Here is a 20,384-nt window from a genome sequence, read left to right as displayed (position 1 = left end):
CTGAGGAAGGCTGGGTCTGTAATTTTTCTAAGCTGGTCTAGAGCCAAAGAATGGGAACATCTGGGCTCCCAGCGCTGTTCTGGATGTGGCTCAGGACACAGTCTTGTGGGTAGGGGGAATGCGTCAGCTAGAGTCATGCTGCATGGAGGAGGCTCTGGCTGACCAGCTCAGGATGGAGCCTCTGACCACAAGCCCCCAGGAGACAGGGAGCCCAGGCCAGGCTGAGAGCAAGGAAAGGGCCTGAGGCTTGGGCACCGGGGATCTTCTCCATCAACTTTGTGTGCTAAAGGGCTGGGGGAGGCCCTGACCACACAGCTGTGGGCCTGGGGGCCACAGATCCCTCTCCCCAGACCCCAGAACCCAAGCCACCTCCCTTCCCTCTGCCTTTGGAGACAGGCCTGTGGGGGCATCTCTCAGCTCCTCCCCCAGCCTGTCCATCAGGGCTGCAGGGAGCATGGAGACCATCTGGTCACCTATCCCTCCCCTGACCCCTTCTTCTTTACTTTGTATGTTTTTGAAAATTAAAATTTATTTTCTTAAAAAAGTAATATATTTTCAAAGTTTGAAACCAAAATGCTCTAAAAAGCCACACCCTGAGAGACGTCACTTCTACCTGAGTCTCCATCCACTCTGCCCTCAGCTCCTCGCCCCTCCAGGACCAGGTGACTGCTCCACTGGATTCACAGGAGCCCTTCCCTTGTTTCTTCTTTTTCACTCTGTTTAAGTATTTATTTATTTATTTTTGGCTGGACTGCGTCTTTTTTTTTGCTGTGCTCCAGCTTTCTCTAGTCGCGGAGAACGGGCCGCTCTTCGTCGCAGGGCACTGGCTTCTCATTGCGGTGGCTCTTCCTGTTGCCGAGCATGGGCTCTAGGGGCACAGGTTTCAATGGTTGCAGCACAGGGGCTCATTCACTGGGGCTCACGGACCCTAGAGCTTGGGCTCAGGAGTTGTGGCGCACCAGGCGTAGTTTCTCCGAGGCATGTGGAATCTTCCCAGACCAGAATTTGAACCCATGTCCCCTGCAATGACAGGCGGATCCTTATCCACTGCATCAGCAGCGTAGCCTTGTCCTTCCCTTGCTTCTTGACGCAAATCAAGCATAAACAGATGTATTCAATTTTAGTTCTCTTTTTTATTACATAAAAAATAGCATGCTACATGTCAATCTGTATCTTACTATCTTTTTATTTTACTTAGAAATTTAACAACAGCTGTCAGTGATATGGAAGTAGAAGATGAGCTTTTAAAGGTAAACATTGAAATACGGAAAGCTATTATACCATGGGCATCACATTCTGTGACAAGCTGAAAATCTGTATGTTCCTTCATTAGACGTGTATGACAGGGTTTGGAACTGTTAAACCATTGAAGTTTCCATCAGACACAGTCCATCAGACACTCACTTGGCTGTTCTTAATGGGAAATATTGATGGAAAGCTACAAAGGTGGCTTTGTGTCACTGGAATGACATTCCATTTAATGCCATACCCAAACAGACGGAAGTGTGAGCTTTCCAAGGGGAGGCATACCCATTGGGCTGGAAGCAGGCAGGATTATAGTGTAGAACCTAACAACTCAGGAGAGAGTTCTACAGCCCAGTGACCCTAGGGAGGGGCTCAGTGGGTAAGTAATGTCATTGCTGCTTGTCGATGGATTCTGTGTTCTTCTTTTAACATCCTTCTAACCCTACCTACTCCCTGGAGAAAGAATACAAATTATGAAAGCAATGATGGAAGGAACGTATATCTCTGTTTGAGAATTTAGGTAAGTAAAAATAAGGAGCGGAAAACAAAAGTCCTTGTGCAATGGCATGAAAAGTGGATTAGAGATCAGGGGAACAACTCTTTGGGTTTGGATAATGTGACCTCTATTTTGTCTTTAATGAGAGAATTGCCTTAAATGATGTCAAAGTCAGTCCTAAGTGTTTATTTCTGTGGATTAGTAATTGATTGTTAATTTTAAATGGGGAGAGGAATATAAGGGATAAAACAAAAGTAACTATGTAGGAATTGGGAGGTCCTTTTAAGAGATAAAAAATTGACCTAAAGTGATTGTGGTGACTGGTGATAACTTGACATCGCACCTACTGACTGACTCTTGAATCTGCCTCACCATGTCCTTTGACCAGCTAGTCATCACTATTCATTGTCTTGACCATCACAGACTTCCCATGGATCTTCCTTCCTATATTCTTACCATTCAGTTTTTTTCTACACCACCACTCCTACCGAATCCAGGCTCTTACTGCTCCCTGCATGAGAGGCCAATAAACTGAGATGAGGTTTTGGGGCAAAGAATAATGACTTTATTGGGAAAGTCAGAAGACCAAGAAGATAGTGGTAGTGTTCCAAAGAACCATCTTACCTGAGTTAGAACTCAGGCTTCTTTTATCAATACTAAAAGAAGAGGAGAAGGTGGCTGGTTTTTGTAAACTTTTTGGTGCAGTAATCCTTTGTTTTTGTTTTTCCTTTTCTTATTTTTTAAATTATGAAAGTATGAGAATACATTTGTATGACACTAGGAAAATACAGAACAAAATTTATGTAGTTCCACTATATATTACTGGAGAAGGGGGCTGCCATCTATGGGATCACACAAAGTTGGACACGACTGAAGCTACTTAGCAGCAGCAGCAACTATATATTACACTTATTTCTTTAAGTAGATAAATTAAGATTTTTAGTTGGAGTTTCAATATCAAACTTTCAAAAATTAATAGAATGACTATCTAGAAAAGTAGAAGGGTATGCATGTGTGCAGGCTAAGTCGCTTTAGTCGTATCTTACTGTTTGCGACCCCATGGACTGTAGCCCACCAGGCTCCTCTGTCCATGGGATTCTCCAGGCAAGAATACCAGAGTGGATTGCCATGCCCTCCTTCAGGGGATCACCCCAACTCAGGGATCAAACCAGCATCTCCTGTGTCTCCTGCACTGGCAGGAGGATTCTTAGTAGACCTGAAAGCACCATGAATCAATTCAACATAATTAAGATTTATACAATTTTCACATAAAAGTAGGATACAAATTCTATTTGGGTTCTCATAGACTATAAACTAGGAGACACCGGAACATATCCAGGGACATAAAACAAGGTGCAAAAATTCCGTGGTCTAAAGATATTGAAATCATATGGAGCCTGTTCTCTTATTACTGTTGAATTACGTTAGAAATCAATATCAAAAGATTTTAATATACCCCCACATATTTTCAAGTGCAATGTGACATTTACCAAGAGAGATATTTGACTTAGCCATTGAAGACCTCAGTAAAGTGAGAAAACTGAAAAAAACGCAGAGGGTGATTGCAGAGAAGAAAGCATTTAATGAGAAATTATTCTCAAAATGAGAAATTAATATCAAAGGTATTTTTTAAAACCCAGGTATTTGGAAATTAAATGTCTACTTTTAAATGATGGGTGTAACTTGTTATTGCCTTGCTAATAGCAAGGCAAATTAGCAAATATTTGTAACAGAATAAAAATGAAAAAAGAATTTACCAGAATCTGTTGCATTCACCTGAAGCTGTTCAATGCAACTAAATACAATGTGTAATCTTGAATAAGGTATGAAAACAAATAATGGACACTAACATAAAATTTTGTGAAATTTGAATAAAATTTGTCCTTTAGTTAATAATACTATATCATTTGTTTATTTCCTGTTTTGTTTTTTATTTTTTTACAGCATAGTATTTCTCCATATTCTCAGAGTTGGATTAGAAGTTTCAAGCCTCGTTCAATTTTTAGAAAAACCACTAAGATAATAAACTTTTAGACTTTTAGCAGTAATACTAGATGCCAAAATACATGGAATTTTGTTGAAGTTTTGAGTGAATATAAGTTACAAATCTAGCATTCTATTCATATGAAGTAAAACAAGTGGAATCAAAATAATTTTTTAGCTAGGAAAAAGTTCATACATTTAAAAAAATAGTTATCACATTATACATACTATATATATATATATATACACACACACACACACACACAGAGATATATATCTGTATACAAAAGCTTTTCCACTACTCTCGATAAAGGTTTGAGAAAGAACAACAACAACAAAGTGTTGGAGAAATTGGAAAACATAAACTAATTGAAATGAGAGTACCGCACAGGAAATAGAAAAAGTGAAACACACTAGATAAAAGTACAAGGTCATCATATAGTCCAGTTATTTTTAAACATGGCTGGTCATTAGAAACACATTTAGAGCTTTGGAGAAAAAAGCAATATGTCGGCATTTGTAGTTTTCAAAAAATTCCCAGATAATTTTGACATGCATCTGGATTTTTAAAAGTGATACAGATTTTTCTACTAAGTGGTGCTTTTAGTGACATAGAATTCTACTATTTTCTGTTGACCAATTATGATACAACGGTATTAAGTGAATAATAGTTACATAATGATAATAGTAAAAGAAGTTTATCAGTTTTCACAATCAATAGCCAAGCAAAAAACAAAGAAGGTTACAATTGCCAGCCATAATGGAAACGTGATTAACCTAACAATATAAAAATAATTACATATAATTTTGGGGATAAGTAGTGTGATGTGGTAAGTAGAAGTGCATACATGCACAAGTTTTCATCTGCCCAGCCAGTCTATGTCTTTTGATTTGGTACATTTAATTCATTTAGATTTAAAGTAATTGTCATGGCTCCATGTGCAGATTGGAAAAGATTTTTCAGACATGAGGCAGAATGAAAGAAGAACAAAGTTTATTAGAGTGAGAAACTCTGTTAGAACAGTGGGCCAATACAAGGGAGAGCTAAACCCTTTCAAACAGGCTAGTAGCCAATTTTTATAGCATCAAAACAGAGAAAATTTCTACTGAAATGGTGGCATTAGGTGGTTGGTTAGGTTGCTATGGGGTAGGTAATACTCTGGGTATTTTTCTTAGTATGGGGTCAGAGAACTAGCCAGTTTAGATACAGAAGCTCATGGCAACAGTTGCTATGGGGCTTGGTCAGTTCCAGAGATTTTTATCCTGTGACCTTGGTACAGGGCTCCACACCTGTGGCCTTGGTATACAGCCCCACATCCCCCCTCTTTTTATTTATGGACCAAATCTTTAGCCCCTTAACACCCTGCTCATGAATAACTGTCTACCTATCCCTGTCTTGAGCCATGGGGACCCAGGTCATCGGGGAAAGGGCCGATGACTGCTCTGGCTTCTTCAAGCTGGACAGGGGCGTTGTGGGTTTCTGGGTCCCAGTGCCTGATCTCGGTTAGGGTACATTTACAGAGGAGATGAGAGTCCATGGAGTGATAAGACTTCTTGTTCCACTACTGTCTGGGTGTTGGCTTGGTGATATTCTTGTTGTACTACCAGTGGGAGACTTAGTTGTATTCTAGAAGAAAGAAACTTAACAAGAAGGTTAAGGATTTATGGCCCAAAGATTAATAGAAGTAGAAAAGCTGCCAAGAGGCTAGCCAGGAGAACCAGGACCAGATGTTGATCTGTGATGGTAGTGTTTCTCTAGGTACGAGAAGATGCAAGAATTTGAGCTCATGAAATTCTTTACCTGAAAATGCCTGACTATCTGAAGGCCTATTCTTCCAGTTTTTCCCAGAGCACAGAGTGCCTTATTTCTGATCTCCACCCTGAACTCCTTTCAGCGGGTGTCGAAGGTCAGCAGCTTGCAGTGGTCATGATTTAATTCTTTGTAGAGGCAAACGGCAAGTGCCAACTTCCAGTTGACAGAGCCCCTTCGGTGTCATAAATTTGACTTTTGTTTGGGGGCATTTCATGGCCATTGTGTCCCACGGTGCTAGGAATGCTCATTCCCAGTTCTGTCAAAGATTGCCGAGACAGGCCACTCACTGTGCTGTTACTGGACCAGGCCTCATAAGTAGCAAAAGTCTCTGGACCATACCTGTATTTCTAGCCTCTTGGTCCAGGAAAATATTCCCCCTTGTTGCTTTTTCCCATATCTAGAGTTACATTTTTACAATTCCTGATCACATATGGAACTACAAATCATCATTTTATCAGAGGCTCAGTCACATATTTGATAATGTAAGAAGCAATTTTCTGAAACAGGCAACATGGAAAATATAGCTAGCAATTATTAGTAAGATCATAAGCAAGAATTTAAGGCAAGAATTTCCTTTAGGTATAGCCCAGTATATCCCCAGGTCATCTGGCCTAGTTTGGTAAATGATTATGTATACTAAGCCACTTCAGTTGTGTCCAACTTTTTTTGCGACCCTATGGACTATAGCCCACCAGGCTTCTCTGTCCATGGGATTCTCCAGGCAAGAATACTGGAGTGGGTTGCCAGGCCCTCCTCCAGTGGGTCTTCCTGACCCAGGGATTGAGCCCTCATTTCTTATGTCTCCTGCCTTGGCAGGTGGGTTCTTTACCAATAGTGCCACCTGGAAAGCCCCAAAGACTATAGACTGGTGTTAATTTCCTTTTGTAGATCTTGGAGCATCTGATCTTTATTCAAAGACTGATTACTGAGATAAGCTTTAGAAACAAACTTAGAGTGTCCTCTTTAATAACTTAAACATTTTAGCAGTATAACATAAACAAGGAACTATCTCAGAAGTGAGTCAAAGTAAACACAGACTTTAATTAACAAAACTAAAACTTAATATTTAGTTAGACATAATGTGTGTGTGTGTGTGTGTGTGTGTGTGTTTGAGGGTATTAACCCTGCAGTCTGGGAAGGCTTTAACCCATCACATAAAAATGAGGTTTGTCAGGGAGCTGGGGAAAGCCAGGCAGCTGTCTTGGATTTCCCACAGCCCTGACTAACTTACAGCTATTGTTCACCCATTTTTAATTCCCCGATTTAGGAATAGACTATTGCCATGTTTAAAAACATCAGGATAGCAAAAGTCTGACAGTGAGGGGTTAATATTTTGAAGAAGCAGAATGAGCTTTATCTATATGCACCATAATCTTTGTAGATCATTGTGAAATAATGCTTTTTTACTTTACCAGAGTAAGAAAAGCTTTTAAAAACAAATATAAATCACATAAAGGTAAATAAATTCACGTAGTCTATTATCAAAAGCCACATTTCAAGAAAACTTTGTTTTATGAACAGAAAAAGAAAAAACAAAACTAAATTTCACTCTGGCACCAGTTTACTGTTAATCACAAAATTTGTTTATCTGGTTAAAACCTTGAAGAAGTAGCAGTATTCTTGCAAAGGCATCAGAGTGAAACCATAGAAGGCACATTTAGAATCAAATTGCAATTGACAAAGCAACTTGGTCATTGCTGTGACATGTAACACTTTAACATGACAACTAGAATTATAACTGACATTTTATCAGAGCATATTAGATTTTCATGAATTCTATGTAATTTCTAGGATACCTATATTAGTAACATCAAGCGGACAATATAACCTGAGAAGATGCATCACTCCTCTAATAATACTTCCCAAGTAATTTAACATGTCAAATGAACCCAAATACTTTAATGTCTCTTTGGGATGTCTCAGGGGCCCTCTGAAGCACTCCAAAATTAACTAGAGGTCCAAAGAACTTCATTAGAATTTAATTTTAGGAAGTTTTCCCAAAAATATCTAAAGAGTTTATAACAGTCAGATTGGATCATATAGGTCACTGAAACAATAGTTATTTGCTTACCCAAAGTAACACAAGATTTCAAAGGTAAACACGGAACAGATCACTTTAGTGGTAAAGAAACTTAAAATCCATTATCAAAGGCAGTTCAACATATTAAGAAAACTTGTATTACACATAAAACTCTTTTCTTGGGGTCCACTTTTCATAAAACTTTTTTTAAACCTATCACTTTGTTCATTTAGAAACAGCTACCTGTAAGTCAGACCTACTTTCTTTTCCCTTAATAAAATGAAATTTCATTCTTTATACCTTCTTTATTAAAAACATACATCCTACTTTCCTTAAACAACCATCAGCTGTCCTTTAGATTAGCATTCTGTAGATTTGTGAACATAAACACCTGTGATGATTTCTAAAAACATTTGTTTTCTTATAGAGAACATCTCAGGATGGCACCACACATATTCATTAATAGTTCAGAATCTCTAGTTTCTCTGTAAGAGGAAGTTAGTGCTCAGTAATTAATGTTTCAGAAACTTATTTTATTTGGAAATGACCTAGCTATTTAGTAAACTTCCATCACTTAGTTTAACAAACCCCTAGAAATTCAAGTTGCCTCAATCTGGAGAGACTATTTCAAACAACATTCCTAAAGCATAATTATTCTTAATAGAGTTTATTTAAAAGCTCATATCTTTTTCACATTTTCTTTCTTGAAGAGCTTTTTTGGACTCCAGTCACTTTCCTTGGTGACAAAAACTTATATCAAACCTGCTAAGTCACTTCAGTCATGTCCGACTCTGTGCGACCCCATAGACGGCAGTCCACCAGGCTCCCCCGTCCCTGGGATTCTCCAGGCAAGAGTACTGGAGTGGGGTGCCATCGCCTTCTCCAATGCATGAAAGTGAAAAGTGAAAGTGAAGTCGCTCAGTCGTGTCCGACTCTTAGCGACCCCATGGACTGCAGCCTACCAGGCTCCTCCATCCATGGGATTTTCCTGGCAAGAGTACTGGAGTGGGGTGCCATCGCCTTCTCCGATATCAAACCTAGGTATAATGAAAATGTTATGTTTAATATAAGTGACTCTTAGACATGTCTACATTAATTAGATCACCAAAACAAATATTAATACCAGATATTTAATACTGAATATTTCCTAGTTTATGTAAACCTGAAATTAATTTAGCTTAATTTCTCTTGTATTTAGAATTGTTTGATTTGTAAGTGCTTACTTTTCTTTAGGTCACTTAAACTAGAGCTCATTTACAACCTAACCTCAGCAATATTATCCAAAGACAAAGACATACACTGAGACATGCATAAATCCAGACAGACAGACATAGATCTCACAGTTATCTGCTTGAGATTTAAAATATCTCTTTGCCTTCCGCCCCCAACCTTTTTTTCTTGGCTTGAAGTTTTAATTTGCTCAAAGTTGAAGCCTCAGGCAAAGTGGTCTATATATTTCACCCATATGATAAGAGTTAACTTCAAACTTTCTCCTAGGCATAATTTTGTTTAACAAGCTAGCTTTTTCATGCAAGAACCAGTTTTGTAATTTCAAAAGATTTCATTTTAACCAGTTTCCTCCAGAGTCTACTATCATGGCCATACTGTCTTTTTCCTTCTGTGGTCATAATCTCACAGCTAAATTTTAGAGAGTGCTCAAATTGACTCTGGTAACAGGGGCTGATTGACTGATAAAAGTTGTCCCAGCAGGAATTGCCCCTCTGGGGAAATGTGGTGTGGTCCTAGTTTGATCAGAAGAATTTGGAAGGGAAAAGGAACTTACAGGAGTGGGAGAAGCTTGGTCCCTCCCCACCCTGAGAGATAGAAGTTGGAAAGGGATTCTTTAGAATGTTGCTGCTGCTACTGCTATGTCACTTCAGTCATGTCCGACTCTGTGCGACCCCATAGATGGCAGCCCACCAGGCTCCCCTGTCCCTGGGATTCTCCAGGCAAGAACACTGGAGTGGGTTGCCATTTCCTTCTCTAACGCATGAAAGTGAAAAGTGAAAGTGAAGTCGCTCAGTCGTGTCTGACTCTTAGTGACCTCATGGACTGCAGCCTACCAGGCTCCTCCGTCCATGCGATTTTCCAGGCAAGAGTACTGGATTGGGGTGAGATGTTTTTGATCCTTCAGGATTTTGATTATGGGAGAAAGTCCTAGATCAAAGGGAACCTCAGAATCCTTTCTTTGTGTCCAACAATAGAGATCAAATGTGGATAGGAAAGGTCAAGTAAGGGTCATCTAGGAAATCTGATGGAGGGGTAGACAGTGGGGGGTGAGGGGATAGGATGGTCACAAAAGGACAGTGGCTTGAGTCCCTCAGATCTGGATTCTGATTAAGGGCCATGAAGGACTGAACAAAAGGGACCTCTGAAAACTTTCCCTGCTTTGGCTACAACCTAGTGTGCAATTCAGAGGCCATTTTTCATCCCCTAATTTGTACTAGGGCTAGGTCTTTTTGAGATTTTCAGGGTCAAATTTTTCCAGTTCCTGATAGTATAGTCAAGGGGTGAGTCTGAGAGAGGCTCTTGGGACCTACTAGAATCAGCTCTTAGCCTGCATGCATAGAATGGGAGTTCTGAGAGTCATTGGCTGACAGAAAGGCATCCCTTTTGTCCCAGTGATCTCTCCATGCAGGTAACGGCACAAAATGGCCGACTGTCCCAACAGTCAGGTCTGATGGTGAGAGGTGACACCTGGGAATTGTGCAGCTAAGGCACCATGTGTTAGCTCTAAGAAACCTAGAAGACCTCTTAGAACTAAGACCAAAAGAGATGTTCTATTCATCATTTGGGATTGGAATGCAGAAGTAGGAAGCCAATAGATACCTGGAGTAACAGGCAAGTTTGGCCTTGGAGAACAAAATGAAGCAGGGCAGAGGCTAACTGAATTCGGCCAAGACAATGCACTGGTTATAACAAATATCCTTTGTCAACAATCCAAGAGATGACTTTACACATGGACATCACCAAATGGTCAATACTGAAATCAAATGGATTATATTCTTTGTAGCTGAAGATGAAGAGGCTGTATACAATCAGCAAAAACAAGACCAGGAGCTGACTGTGGCTCAGATCATCAACTTCTCATAGCAAAATTCAGGCTTAAACTAAAGAAAACAGGGAAACCACTAGGCCAGCCAGGTATGACTTAAATCAAATCCCCTATGAATATGCAGTGGAGATAATGAACAGATTCAAGGGATTAGACCTACTCAACAGTGTGCCTGAAGAACCATGGATGGAAGTTCATCATATTGTATAGGAAGCAGCAAACAAAACCATCCCAAAGAAAAGAAAAGCAAGAAGGCAAAGTGGTTATCTGAGAAGGCTTTACAAATAGCTGAAGAAAGAAGAGAAGTAAAAAGCAAGGGAGAAAGGCAAAGGTATATCCAACTAAATGCAGAGTCCCAAAGAACAGCTAGGAGAGACAAGAAGGGCTTCTTCAATGAACAATGAATAAAACTAGAAGAAAACAACAGCAAGGGGAAGATTAGAGATCTCTTCAGGAAAATTGGAAATATCAAGAGAATATTCTGCCCAAGTTCAGTCATTCAGTCATGTCCGACTCTCTGTGACCCTATGGACTGCAGCATGCCAGGCTTCCCCGTCTATCACCGTCTGCCAGAGCTTTCTCAAACTCATGTCCATCATGTCAGTGATGCCATCCAACCATTGCATCCTCTGTTGTCCCCTTTTCCTCCCACTTTCAGTCTTGCCCAGCATCAGGTTCTTTTCCAATGAGTCAGTTTTTCACATCAGGTGGCCAAAGTATTAAAATTTCAGCTTCAGCATCAGTCCCTCCAATGAAAATTCAGAACTGACTTCCTTTAGGATGGGCTTGTTAGACCTCCTTGCAGTCCAAGGGACTCTCAAGAGTCGTCTTCAACACCACAGTTCAAAAGCATCACTTCTTTGGTGCTCAGCTTTCTTTATAGATCAACTCTCACATCCATACATGACTACTGGAAAAACCATAGCTTTGACTAGACGGACATTTGTTGGCAAAGTAATGTCTCTGCTTTTTAATATGCTGTCTAAGTTTGTCATAGCTTTTCTTCCAAGGCTTTTCTTTCTTCACCCAAAGATGAGCACAATAATGGATAGAAATGCTACAGAGCCTAGTAGACACTGAAGAGATCAAGAAGAGATGGAAAGAATATATGGAAGAACTGTACAAAAAGGATCGTAAGGAACTGGATTACTATGATGATGTGGTCAGTCACCCAGAGCCAGACATTCTGGAGAGTGAAGTCAAGTAGGCCTTCGGAAGCACTGCTGTTAATACAGCTAGTGGATGTGGTGGAATTCCAATAGAGCTATTCAAAACCCTAAAGGATGATGCCATCAAGGTGTTGCATTCAATATGTCAGCAAGTCTGGAAGACCCAGCAGTGGCCACAGGACTGGAAAAGGTCAATCCTCCTCTCAATTTCCAAGAAGAGTAGTACAAAAGAATGTGCTAACCATTGGACAGTTGCACTCATCTCCCATGCTAGTAAGGTCATGCTTAAAATCTTGCATGCTAGGCTTCAACACTATGCAAACCAAGAACTTCCAGATGTCCAAGCTGGGTTTAGAAAAGGAAGAGGAACCAGAGATCAAATTGCTAACATTCACTGGATCATAGAGAAAGCAAGGGAATTTCAGAAAAACATCTACTTCTGTTTCATTAACCATGCTAAAGCCTTTGACTGCATGGATCATAACAAACTGTGGAAAGCTCTTAAAGAGGTGAGACTAGCAGACCATCTTACCTGTCTTCTGAGAAACCTGTATGCAGGTCAAGAAGCAACAGTTAGAACCCTGTGTGGAACAATGATTGGTTTAAGATTGAGAAAGGAGTATGACAGGACTGTCTGCTGCCACCCTGTTTGTTTAGCCTATATGCTGAGCGCATCATGAGAAATGCTGGGCTGCATGAGTTACAAACTGGAATCAAGATAGGCAGGAGAAACATCAACAACCTCAGATATGAGGATGATATCATTCTCATGGCAGAAAGCGAAGAAGAACTAAAGAGCCTCTTGATGAGGGTGAAGGAGGAGAGTGCAAGAGACGACTTAATACTAAATATTAAAAAAACTAAGATCATGGCATTTGGCCTCACTACTTCATGGCAAATAGAAGGGGAAAATGTGGAAGTAGTAACAGATTTCCTCTTCTTGCGCTCTAAAATCACTGCGGATGATGACTGCAGCCATGAAATCAGAAGACAGCTGCTTTTTGGCAGGAAAGTGAAAGTGAAAATGAAGTCGCTCAGTCGTGTCCGACTCTTTTCGACCCCATGGACTGTAGCCTATCAGGCTCCTCTGTCCATGGGATTTTCCAGGCAAGAGTGCTGGAGTGGATTGCCATTTCCTTCTCCAGGGGATCTTCCTGACCCAGGAATTGAACCCAGGTCTCCATCATTGCAGGCAGACGCTTTATCGTCTGAGCCAGATTCAGAGATATGGCAGGAAAGCTATGACAAACTTAGACAGTGTGTTGAAAAGAAGAGACATTACTCTCCCAACAAAGGTCTGTATAGTCAAGGCTATGGTCTTCCCAGTGGTCATGTATGGTGGTGATATCTGGGCTATAAAGAAATCAGAATGCAAAAAAAAAAAAAGAAATCAGAATGCCAAAGAATTGATGCCTTCAAACCATGGTGCTAGAGAAGACTCCTGAAAGCTCCATGGACAGCAAGGAGATCAAACCAGTCAATGTTAAGGGAAATCAACCCTAAATACTTATTGGAAGGACTGATGCTGAAGCTGAAGCTCCAGTATTTTGATCATCTGATGCAAACAGCTGACTCATTGGAAAAGTCCCTGAAGCAGGGAAAGATTGAGGGTAGAAGGAGAAGAGAGCATCAGAGGATGAGATGGCTGGATGGCATCACTGATGCAATGGACATGAACTGGGGCAAACTTCAGGAGATGGTGAGGGACAGGAGGCCTGACACGCTGCAGTCCATGGAGTTGCAAAGAGTCAGACATGACTGGGTGACTGAACAATAACAAGCAACCATGTGACTTGGACAGGGAAAGACAGAGGTCCCTGGGAGCAACTGGGTGACTCACCATTTGGTGATTCCCCGAAACATGGAAGGCACTCTTAGGTTGGCTCGGAGGCAACACTTAGGTACTTGTAAATCAATCCAGACTGAAAGGGAAAGAAGTGAAAGAGACAGGGAAGATAGGCTGAAGAATCTGCCTTACAATCCTGTAGGGGAGACAGTGGCCAGGGGTGGTGGACTGTGATTTGTTTGAACCAATATGTGCCTGATATGGTACACTGAAGTTGTCTTGCTTGGGGTGGATGCCCTTGTGACCTTGTCCATTCCATGACCCACCCCCCCACCCCCACTGCAACCCATTATCCTTTCACAGATGCCTTCCAGTGACAAGTGCCCTAGTGGCTTTTAAGTGCCTGACCTGTGCCCGCACAATATTGATTGGCCTAGTCCTCAGTTGGAAAGTAGTAAATAAGAGAGACCCCCACTCCTTTGGGTGGCAGTTACTGGGACAGATTGAGCAGTGGGGCCTTTGGAACACATCAGAGGGTAACCCTGGCCAGAGTTCCTCAGCTGCTTCCACAGTCACTTGCCTGTTCATAGAGGGTCCCTACGAGAAAGGAGAGGCAAGGAGGTGGGGAAGAGACTCCAAGTCCTTGTACAGGCCACCAAAATGTTGTGGTCCATGCATGGGTTGGAAAAGAATTTCCAGACATGAGGCAGATTGAACAGAGAATAAAGTTGATTAGAGTGGGAGACACTGTTAGAACAGTGGACTGGTTCAAGGGAGAGCTAAACCTTTTCACAGGCTAGCTGCCAATTTTTATAGCCTCAAGACACAGAAAATTCCTACTGGAATAGTGACATTAGGTGATTGGTTAAGAAGCTATAGGGTCGGTATTTTACCTAATGTGGGATCAGGCAACTGGCTGGTTTGGATCCAGAGGCATGGCTTGGACCAAGCACTATGTGCTTGGTCAGTTCCAGATATTTTTATCCTCTGACTTTGGTACAGAGCTCCACACCTGTGACCTTGGTATAGGGCTCCACAGTAATTATCAATATGTATGGTCCTATTACCATTTTTCTTAATTGTTTTGGATTTATTTTTTGTAGATCTTTCCCTTCTCTTGTGTTTCCTGCTTAGAGATGTTCCTTTAGCATTTATTGTAAAGCTAGTTTGGTGGTGCTGAATTCGCTGAACTTTTGCCTCTAAAGCTTTTGATTTCTCTGTAAAATCTGAATGAGAGTCTTTCTGCATAGAGTATTCTTGGTTGTAGTTTCTTCCCTTTCATCATTTTGAATATATCATGCCATACCTTTCTCTCTCTCTCTTTTTTGCCTTTCATATTTTCTTTGTACTTCTCTTCAATAGTGGCTTGACCCAACATCTTTCTGTCTGCTCTATACAATGAAAATACAAACTAAATGAGAATAGAAAAAATAAATAAAGCACTAACTTGTACGAATTACAAGTCTGTTCCAAAATATATTTACATTAAATAAAATACGCATTTCAGTAAGAGATCTACAGTGAATGACTCTGCATCCTGGGAAGCTTCGTAACACCTAGGCAGGGCTGGCATTCGTGGGAGAAGCTAAGAGACTTCACACCAATCACAGTTTGTAGGAGGTTTCTGATGGCCAATCTGCGAGCTACACTGAGCACATCATGAGCATCACCTGTGCAGGGACTGACTGCGGGGGAGGAGAAGCAACTCTTACCTCGATGCTGAGTTCATTCTCATCAATAGCCTATTCAGTAAAGTTTCAAAAAAGTAAACATGTTAAGGTAAGCAGACAACTGTTAGAATCCCAGACACATTTTCTGGCTGTATTTATGCAGAACTCTCCAGCTACAATGGGTGGTCGTGAAGAGGTTCCTCTTCACGACAACATGGTCACAGGACTCAGATGACCCAACGGGACTGAGGGGAGCTGAGGACTGGGATACAAGTCCATTTTTGCTTTGAGACACTCTTCTCATGCACAGTCCATGGCCCTGCAGTCCTCTCCTCCTACCATCTGGCATGGCACTTAATGTAGTCTTCAGCTTTATTCTGGAAGTCCTCCTTGTCCCACAAATGATGTTCTACAGCTTCGATATTCAGTGGATCATCAAAATTCAACAGATCAATGAACAGTTTAATCCCCAAACAACATCCTTCAGTGTCCTCGTAGGGGCCCGGCCGGTGCCGTCAACTGGATGTTCTCTCAGTAAACTGAGACATATCTCTCCTGTCTCTGTATGTTGGGGTGCCAGATCCAGGTCATCCATTTCACTTTGGGAGGCACCATGTTGTATGCATTGGGGACTTCAGTTTCAAACTGAAATTTTCCACCCTGGTTGTAACCCTTCTCTGGGGTGACAGTTAGCTGAAAGCAATGAAGCTTGTTTGGATCAGGAAAATGCACTTTATACGTACAACGTAAATTAACTTCAAGTTCTGCAACCTCTTTAACAAGCAGCCTGTCTCTCACAGACACTAGCCGAGTGGAGTCAGTGGCTGTGGCTGACTCTTCAGCTTGCTTGCCAGCATCAACATCACTACTACCTTTATCCTGGGCACCCCGAGACAGGCAAGGCAAGCCCGGTGCCCAACACCAGCTGGCCAGCTGGCCATAGGCAGCAAGCCATGGCCCCTCACAGCCACATCAGCTCTGGCCATGTCATTCCCTTCTTGCTTGTAGAGTTTCTGTTGAGGAATCAGCTGATAACCTTATGGCAGTTCCCTTGTATTTTATTTGTCATTTTCCCCTTGTTGCTTTTAATATTTTATCTTTGTCTTTAATTTTCATGTTTGATTACTATGTGTCTTGATGTGTTCTCCTTGGGTTTATCCTGCCTAGAACACTCTGTGCTTCCTGGACTTGGCTGACTATTTCCTTTCCCATGTTAGGAAAGTTTCCAGCTATTATCTCTTCAAATATTTTCTCAAGTCCTTTCTCTCTTTCCTCTCCTCTGGGACCCCAAAATGTGAATGTTGGTGCATTTAATGTTATGCCAGAGGCCTGGAAAATCCCATGGATGGAGGAGCCTGATGGGCTGCAGTCCATGGGGTCACTAAGGGTCAGACACAACTGAGCGACTTCACTTTCAGTTTTCACTTTTATGCATTGGAGAAGGAAACGACAACCCACTCCAGTGTTCTTGCCTGGAGAATCCCAGGGACGGGGGAGCCTGGTGGGCTGCCGTCTATGGGGTCACACAGAGTCAGACACGACTGAAGCCACTTAGCAGCAGCAGCAGCAGAGGTCTCTTAGGCTGGCTTTATTTTTTTCATTCTTTTTTCTATATTCTGTTTTGTAGCAGTAATTTCCACCATTCTGTCTTCCAGGTCTCTTAACTGTTCCTCTGCTTCACTTATTCTGCTATTGATACCTTCTAGTGTAATGTTCGGAGAAGGCGATGGCACCCCACTCCAGTACTCTTGCCTGGAAAATCCCATGGATGGAGGAGCCTGGTGGGCTGCAGTCCATGGGGTCGCTAAGAGTCGGACATGACTGAGCGACTTCACTTTCACTTTTCAGTTTCATGCATTGGAGAAGGAAATGGCAACCCACTCCAGTGTTCTTGCCTGGAGAATCCCAGGGACGGGGGAGCTGGTGGGCTGCCGTCTATGGGGTCGCACAGAGTCGGACACGACTGAGCGACTTAGCAGCAGCAGCAGTGTAATGTTCATCTCTGTTTGTTCTTTAGTTCTTCTAGGTCTTTGGCAAACATTTCTTGCATCTTCTCCATTGGTTTTCTGAGGTCCTGGATCTTCTTCACTATCATTATTCTGAATTCTTTTTCTGGAAGGTTGCCTATCTCTACTTCATTTAGTTGTTTTTCTGGGGTTTTATCTTGTCCTTTCTTATAGGACATAACCCTCTGCTTTTTCATTCTGATTAACTTTCTGTGATGTGGTTTTCATTCTAGCTGCTGTGGAATTAGTGTTCTTCTTGCTTCCTCTGTCTGCCCTCTGGTGGATGAGGCTAAGAGGATTGAGGAAGCTTCCTGATGGGAGGGACTGGTGGAGGGAAAAGCTGGGTCTTTTTCTGGTGGGCAGGGCCATGCTTAGCAAAACTTTGATCCACATATTTGTTGATGGGTGGGGTAGTGCTCTCCCTGTTAGTTGTTTGGTCTGAGGCAATCCAGCCCTTGGGTCTGTCAACTCTATGGTAGGGCTAATGGTGACCTCCAAGAGGGTTTATGCCAAGGGGCACCTTCAAGGATTCCTGCTCCCATGCCCCTGTCCCCATGGCAAGCCACTGCCAAACCACCCTCCACGGAAGACCCTCCAACACTAAGAGGAGGTCTGGTTCAGTCTCTTGTGGTGTCACTGCTCCTTTCGCCTGGGTCATGGTGCATGCAAGATTTTGTTTGTGATCTCCAAAACCTCCTTTGTTTCCTCTAGTCCTTGGAAGTCCTATAATCAAATCCTGCTGGCCTTCAAAGTCAAATTCCTTGGGGATTCATAGTCCCTTTTTCAGATCCCCAGGCTGGGAACCCTGACATGGGACTCAGAACCTTCATAACAGTGGGAGAACTTCTTTAGTATTATTGTTCTCCAGTTTGTGGGTCACCCACCCAGCAGGTATGGGGTGTGATTTTATCACGATTGTGCCCCTTCTACCATGTCACTGCAGGTTCTTCCTTGTCTTTGGATTTGGGATATCCTTTTTTGGTGGGTTCTAACATCCTCCTGTTGATGGTTGTTCAACAGTTAGTTGCAATTTTCATGCTGTCAGAGGAGGAGATGAGCACACATCCTTCTACTCCGTCATCTTGAATCACCCAGCCTGTATCTTACTACTTTTTATATCACATATCCTAGAGATATTTACTTATCATTGTTGGAAAAGATTCCCTCTTGCACTATGCCATGGTTTATTAACTTGCATCCTAAAGATGAACACCTGGGTTATTTCCAATATTTCCTGTCTTATTTTCAAGTGAGATCTACAGTGGGAGTTTCATTCATGCCAGGCTGCTCTAATCAGGACAAGGAAAATGGGAAGAGGTGGTCAGTACACAAGAGATAAGAAAACCAAGGATAACCAGAAAAGAGCAAAAAAACAGAAAATTTAGAGAAGATGAGAGAAGCAAAAAAAAAAAAAAGAGGCAAAACAGGATGAGGGCAACCACACAAAACAGGAAGGAGACAGAACAGAAGGAGAAAAGGAAACAAAAAAGAGAGTGAGATGAATGGGGAAGGATGTGAGTAGGGAGAGAGAAGAGACAAGAAGACATCAGAGCTTGGTAAATATGCATCTGGTAATCAGAGAGGCTCAGGAGTCCCCAGGCTAATCTTCAGTCCCTACAGAAACCTGGCGGGCCCAGTACACCAGGTCAGCCACGTATATCAGCAGGTTGAGGGCTGTCAGGACAGCCACAGCCAGTTCCTCATCCCAGGTGCAAATGTAATAGGTGAGCCCATCGATACAGTCCATATAATTGGATTGCTGGGGCTGCCCGCCAAACTTCTCATTGAACTGGTAGAGCAGCCAGAGGACCAGAGTGCTGTCACAGAGGAGGACAGAGAGCAGGGTCAGCAAAAACTGGAAAATGGGGACAGTCACAGGCAGCCTGTATTTCCATTCAGCCAGCTTCCCCAGGATGGTCAGGGCTGCTGGGAAGAAGCAGATGGAGTACATGGCCACGCACCACTCCAGGGCTGGCTCGTGCAGGTACAGGGAGGTGTGGCTAAGGAATTCGAAGATGAGATAGGCCACAAAGGTCTCCAGCACTTTTAGTAGGCCTGGCATGGTGTGCACATAGCAGGGGATCTCACTGAGCTCATAGTACTGCCATGAGCAGGCCACTTCCATGGCATAAAATATAGAAGCAACACAGGAGAATGCAGTGGCCATGATGGCTCGGTCCCGGTAAGGGCCATAAGGCAGGAAATGGACATGAGTGGTGGCATAGATGATGAAGGCCGAGAGGCAGAGGAGGGCAGCGTAGCAGGTGTAGATGATGGGTAAGTTGTACCAGAAGAAAGGAAAGTGGGACTGGAGCTTACACAGCTCTACAATGGAGATGATGAGGGTCATGGCAAAACATAAGCACCACATGGACATGGACCAGTTACCTACGGCCCCCCTCAGGATGCCCATGTCGACCACGAGGGAGAAGGCCATGCAGGTACAGAAGAGCTGCGGCAGGCGGAGGAGGCAACACATAATGTCCAAGGCACCTTGTCTCGAGATGTCACCCTGAAGAACATGGTGTTGTGATGGTCAAGCAGGTCATAGTCACCAACACAGCGGTGGTCTTCCCTGAGGACCCATCAGAGAAAGATCCGGCTCTGGAGGTGAATTAAATCAGATTCCTGGAAAAGGCTCAGAGTCCTGTGATGGCTGAGGCCCAGGATCTGTGGAGTTAGAACCAGTGGCTCAGACGCCTGGGATACCAGAACAACCGCTCCAGAATTACATTCCCCACCCATCACCCTTGACATTGTCAGGAGACCTGTGTTATCCCAAACCTTCTACTGGGTTAGGTCTGACCACAAACCATTAACGTTTTGGACCTCTTGTGCTGCGTGCCATTATCTATGGGGGCCCAAGGCAAAATGGTCCTTATATACAATCTGAAAATTTCAAGTCTCTCCAAATTGAAAAAGATTAAAAAAAAATTATTTGGTAAGCAAATTTGATCAAAATGAACATGGGACAATTTATGGTCATTATTTACATCATTTACTGTTAATGTTCCAAACTGCAGTGCTGAAACACTAATGTGTTTCATTAGAAGGTGCTTTCAGACTCTGGGGTGATGCTATGTTCTATAGAGAACTATCTGGTCATCTGTCTGAAGCTGAAAAATTATGAGCTCTAGAGAA

General features: G+C 42.4%; 1 protein-coding gene and 1 pseudogene across 1 annotated transcript; both read right to left on the bottom strand.

The window, feature by feature from the left end:
- Positions 1-785: 785 nt before the first annotated feature.
- On the bottom strand, positions 786-16,223 carry LOC129634497 (NEDD8-conjugating enzyme UBE2F-like; annotated as a pseudogene).
- A 2,620-nt stretch (positions 16,224-18,843) lies between these two features.
- Positions 18,844-19,725, bottom strand: LOC129634341 (myeloid-associated differentiation marker-like). The gene has a single exon (XM_055556516.1). The coding sequence runs from the start codon at positions 19,720-19,722 to the stop codon at positions 18,844-18,846; it is 879 nt and encodes a 292-aa protein (XP_055412491.1). The 5' UTR covers positions 19,723-19,725.
- Positions 19,726-20,384: the final 659 nt, after the last annotated feature.

This window comes from Bubalus kerabau, chromosome 19, assembly GCF_029407905.1.
Source record: "Bubalus kerabau isolate K-KA32 ecotype Philippines breed swamp buffalo chromosome 19, PCC_UOA_SB_1v2, whole genome shotgun sequence".
NCBI classification, from domain to species: Eukaryota; Metazoa; Chordata; class Mammalia; order Artiodactyla; family Bovidae; genus Bubalus; species Bubalus kerabau.
Note: the sequence above shows the minus strand (reverse complement) of the source record. Positions and strands in the feature narration are given on the sequence as shown.

What these genes read in the sequence shown, in the direction of transcription:
- LOC129634341 (XM_055556516.1), bottom strand. Translation starts at nt 19,722, where the DNA reads ATGTGTTGCCTCCTCCGCCTGCCGCAGCTCTTCTGTACCTGCATGGCC.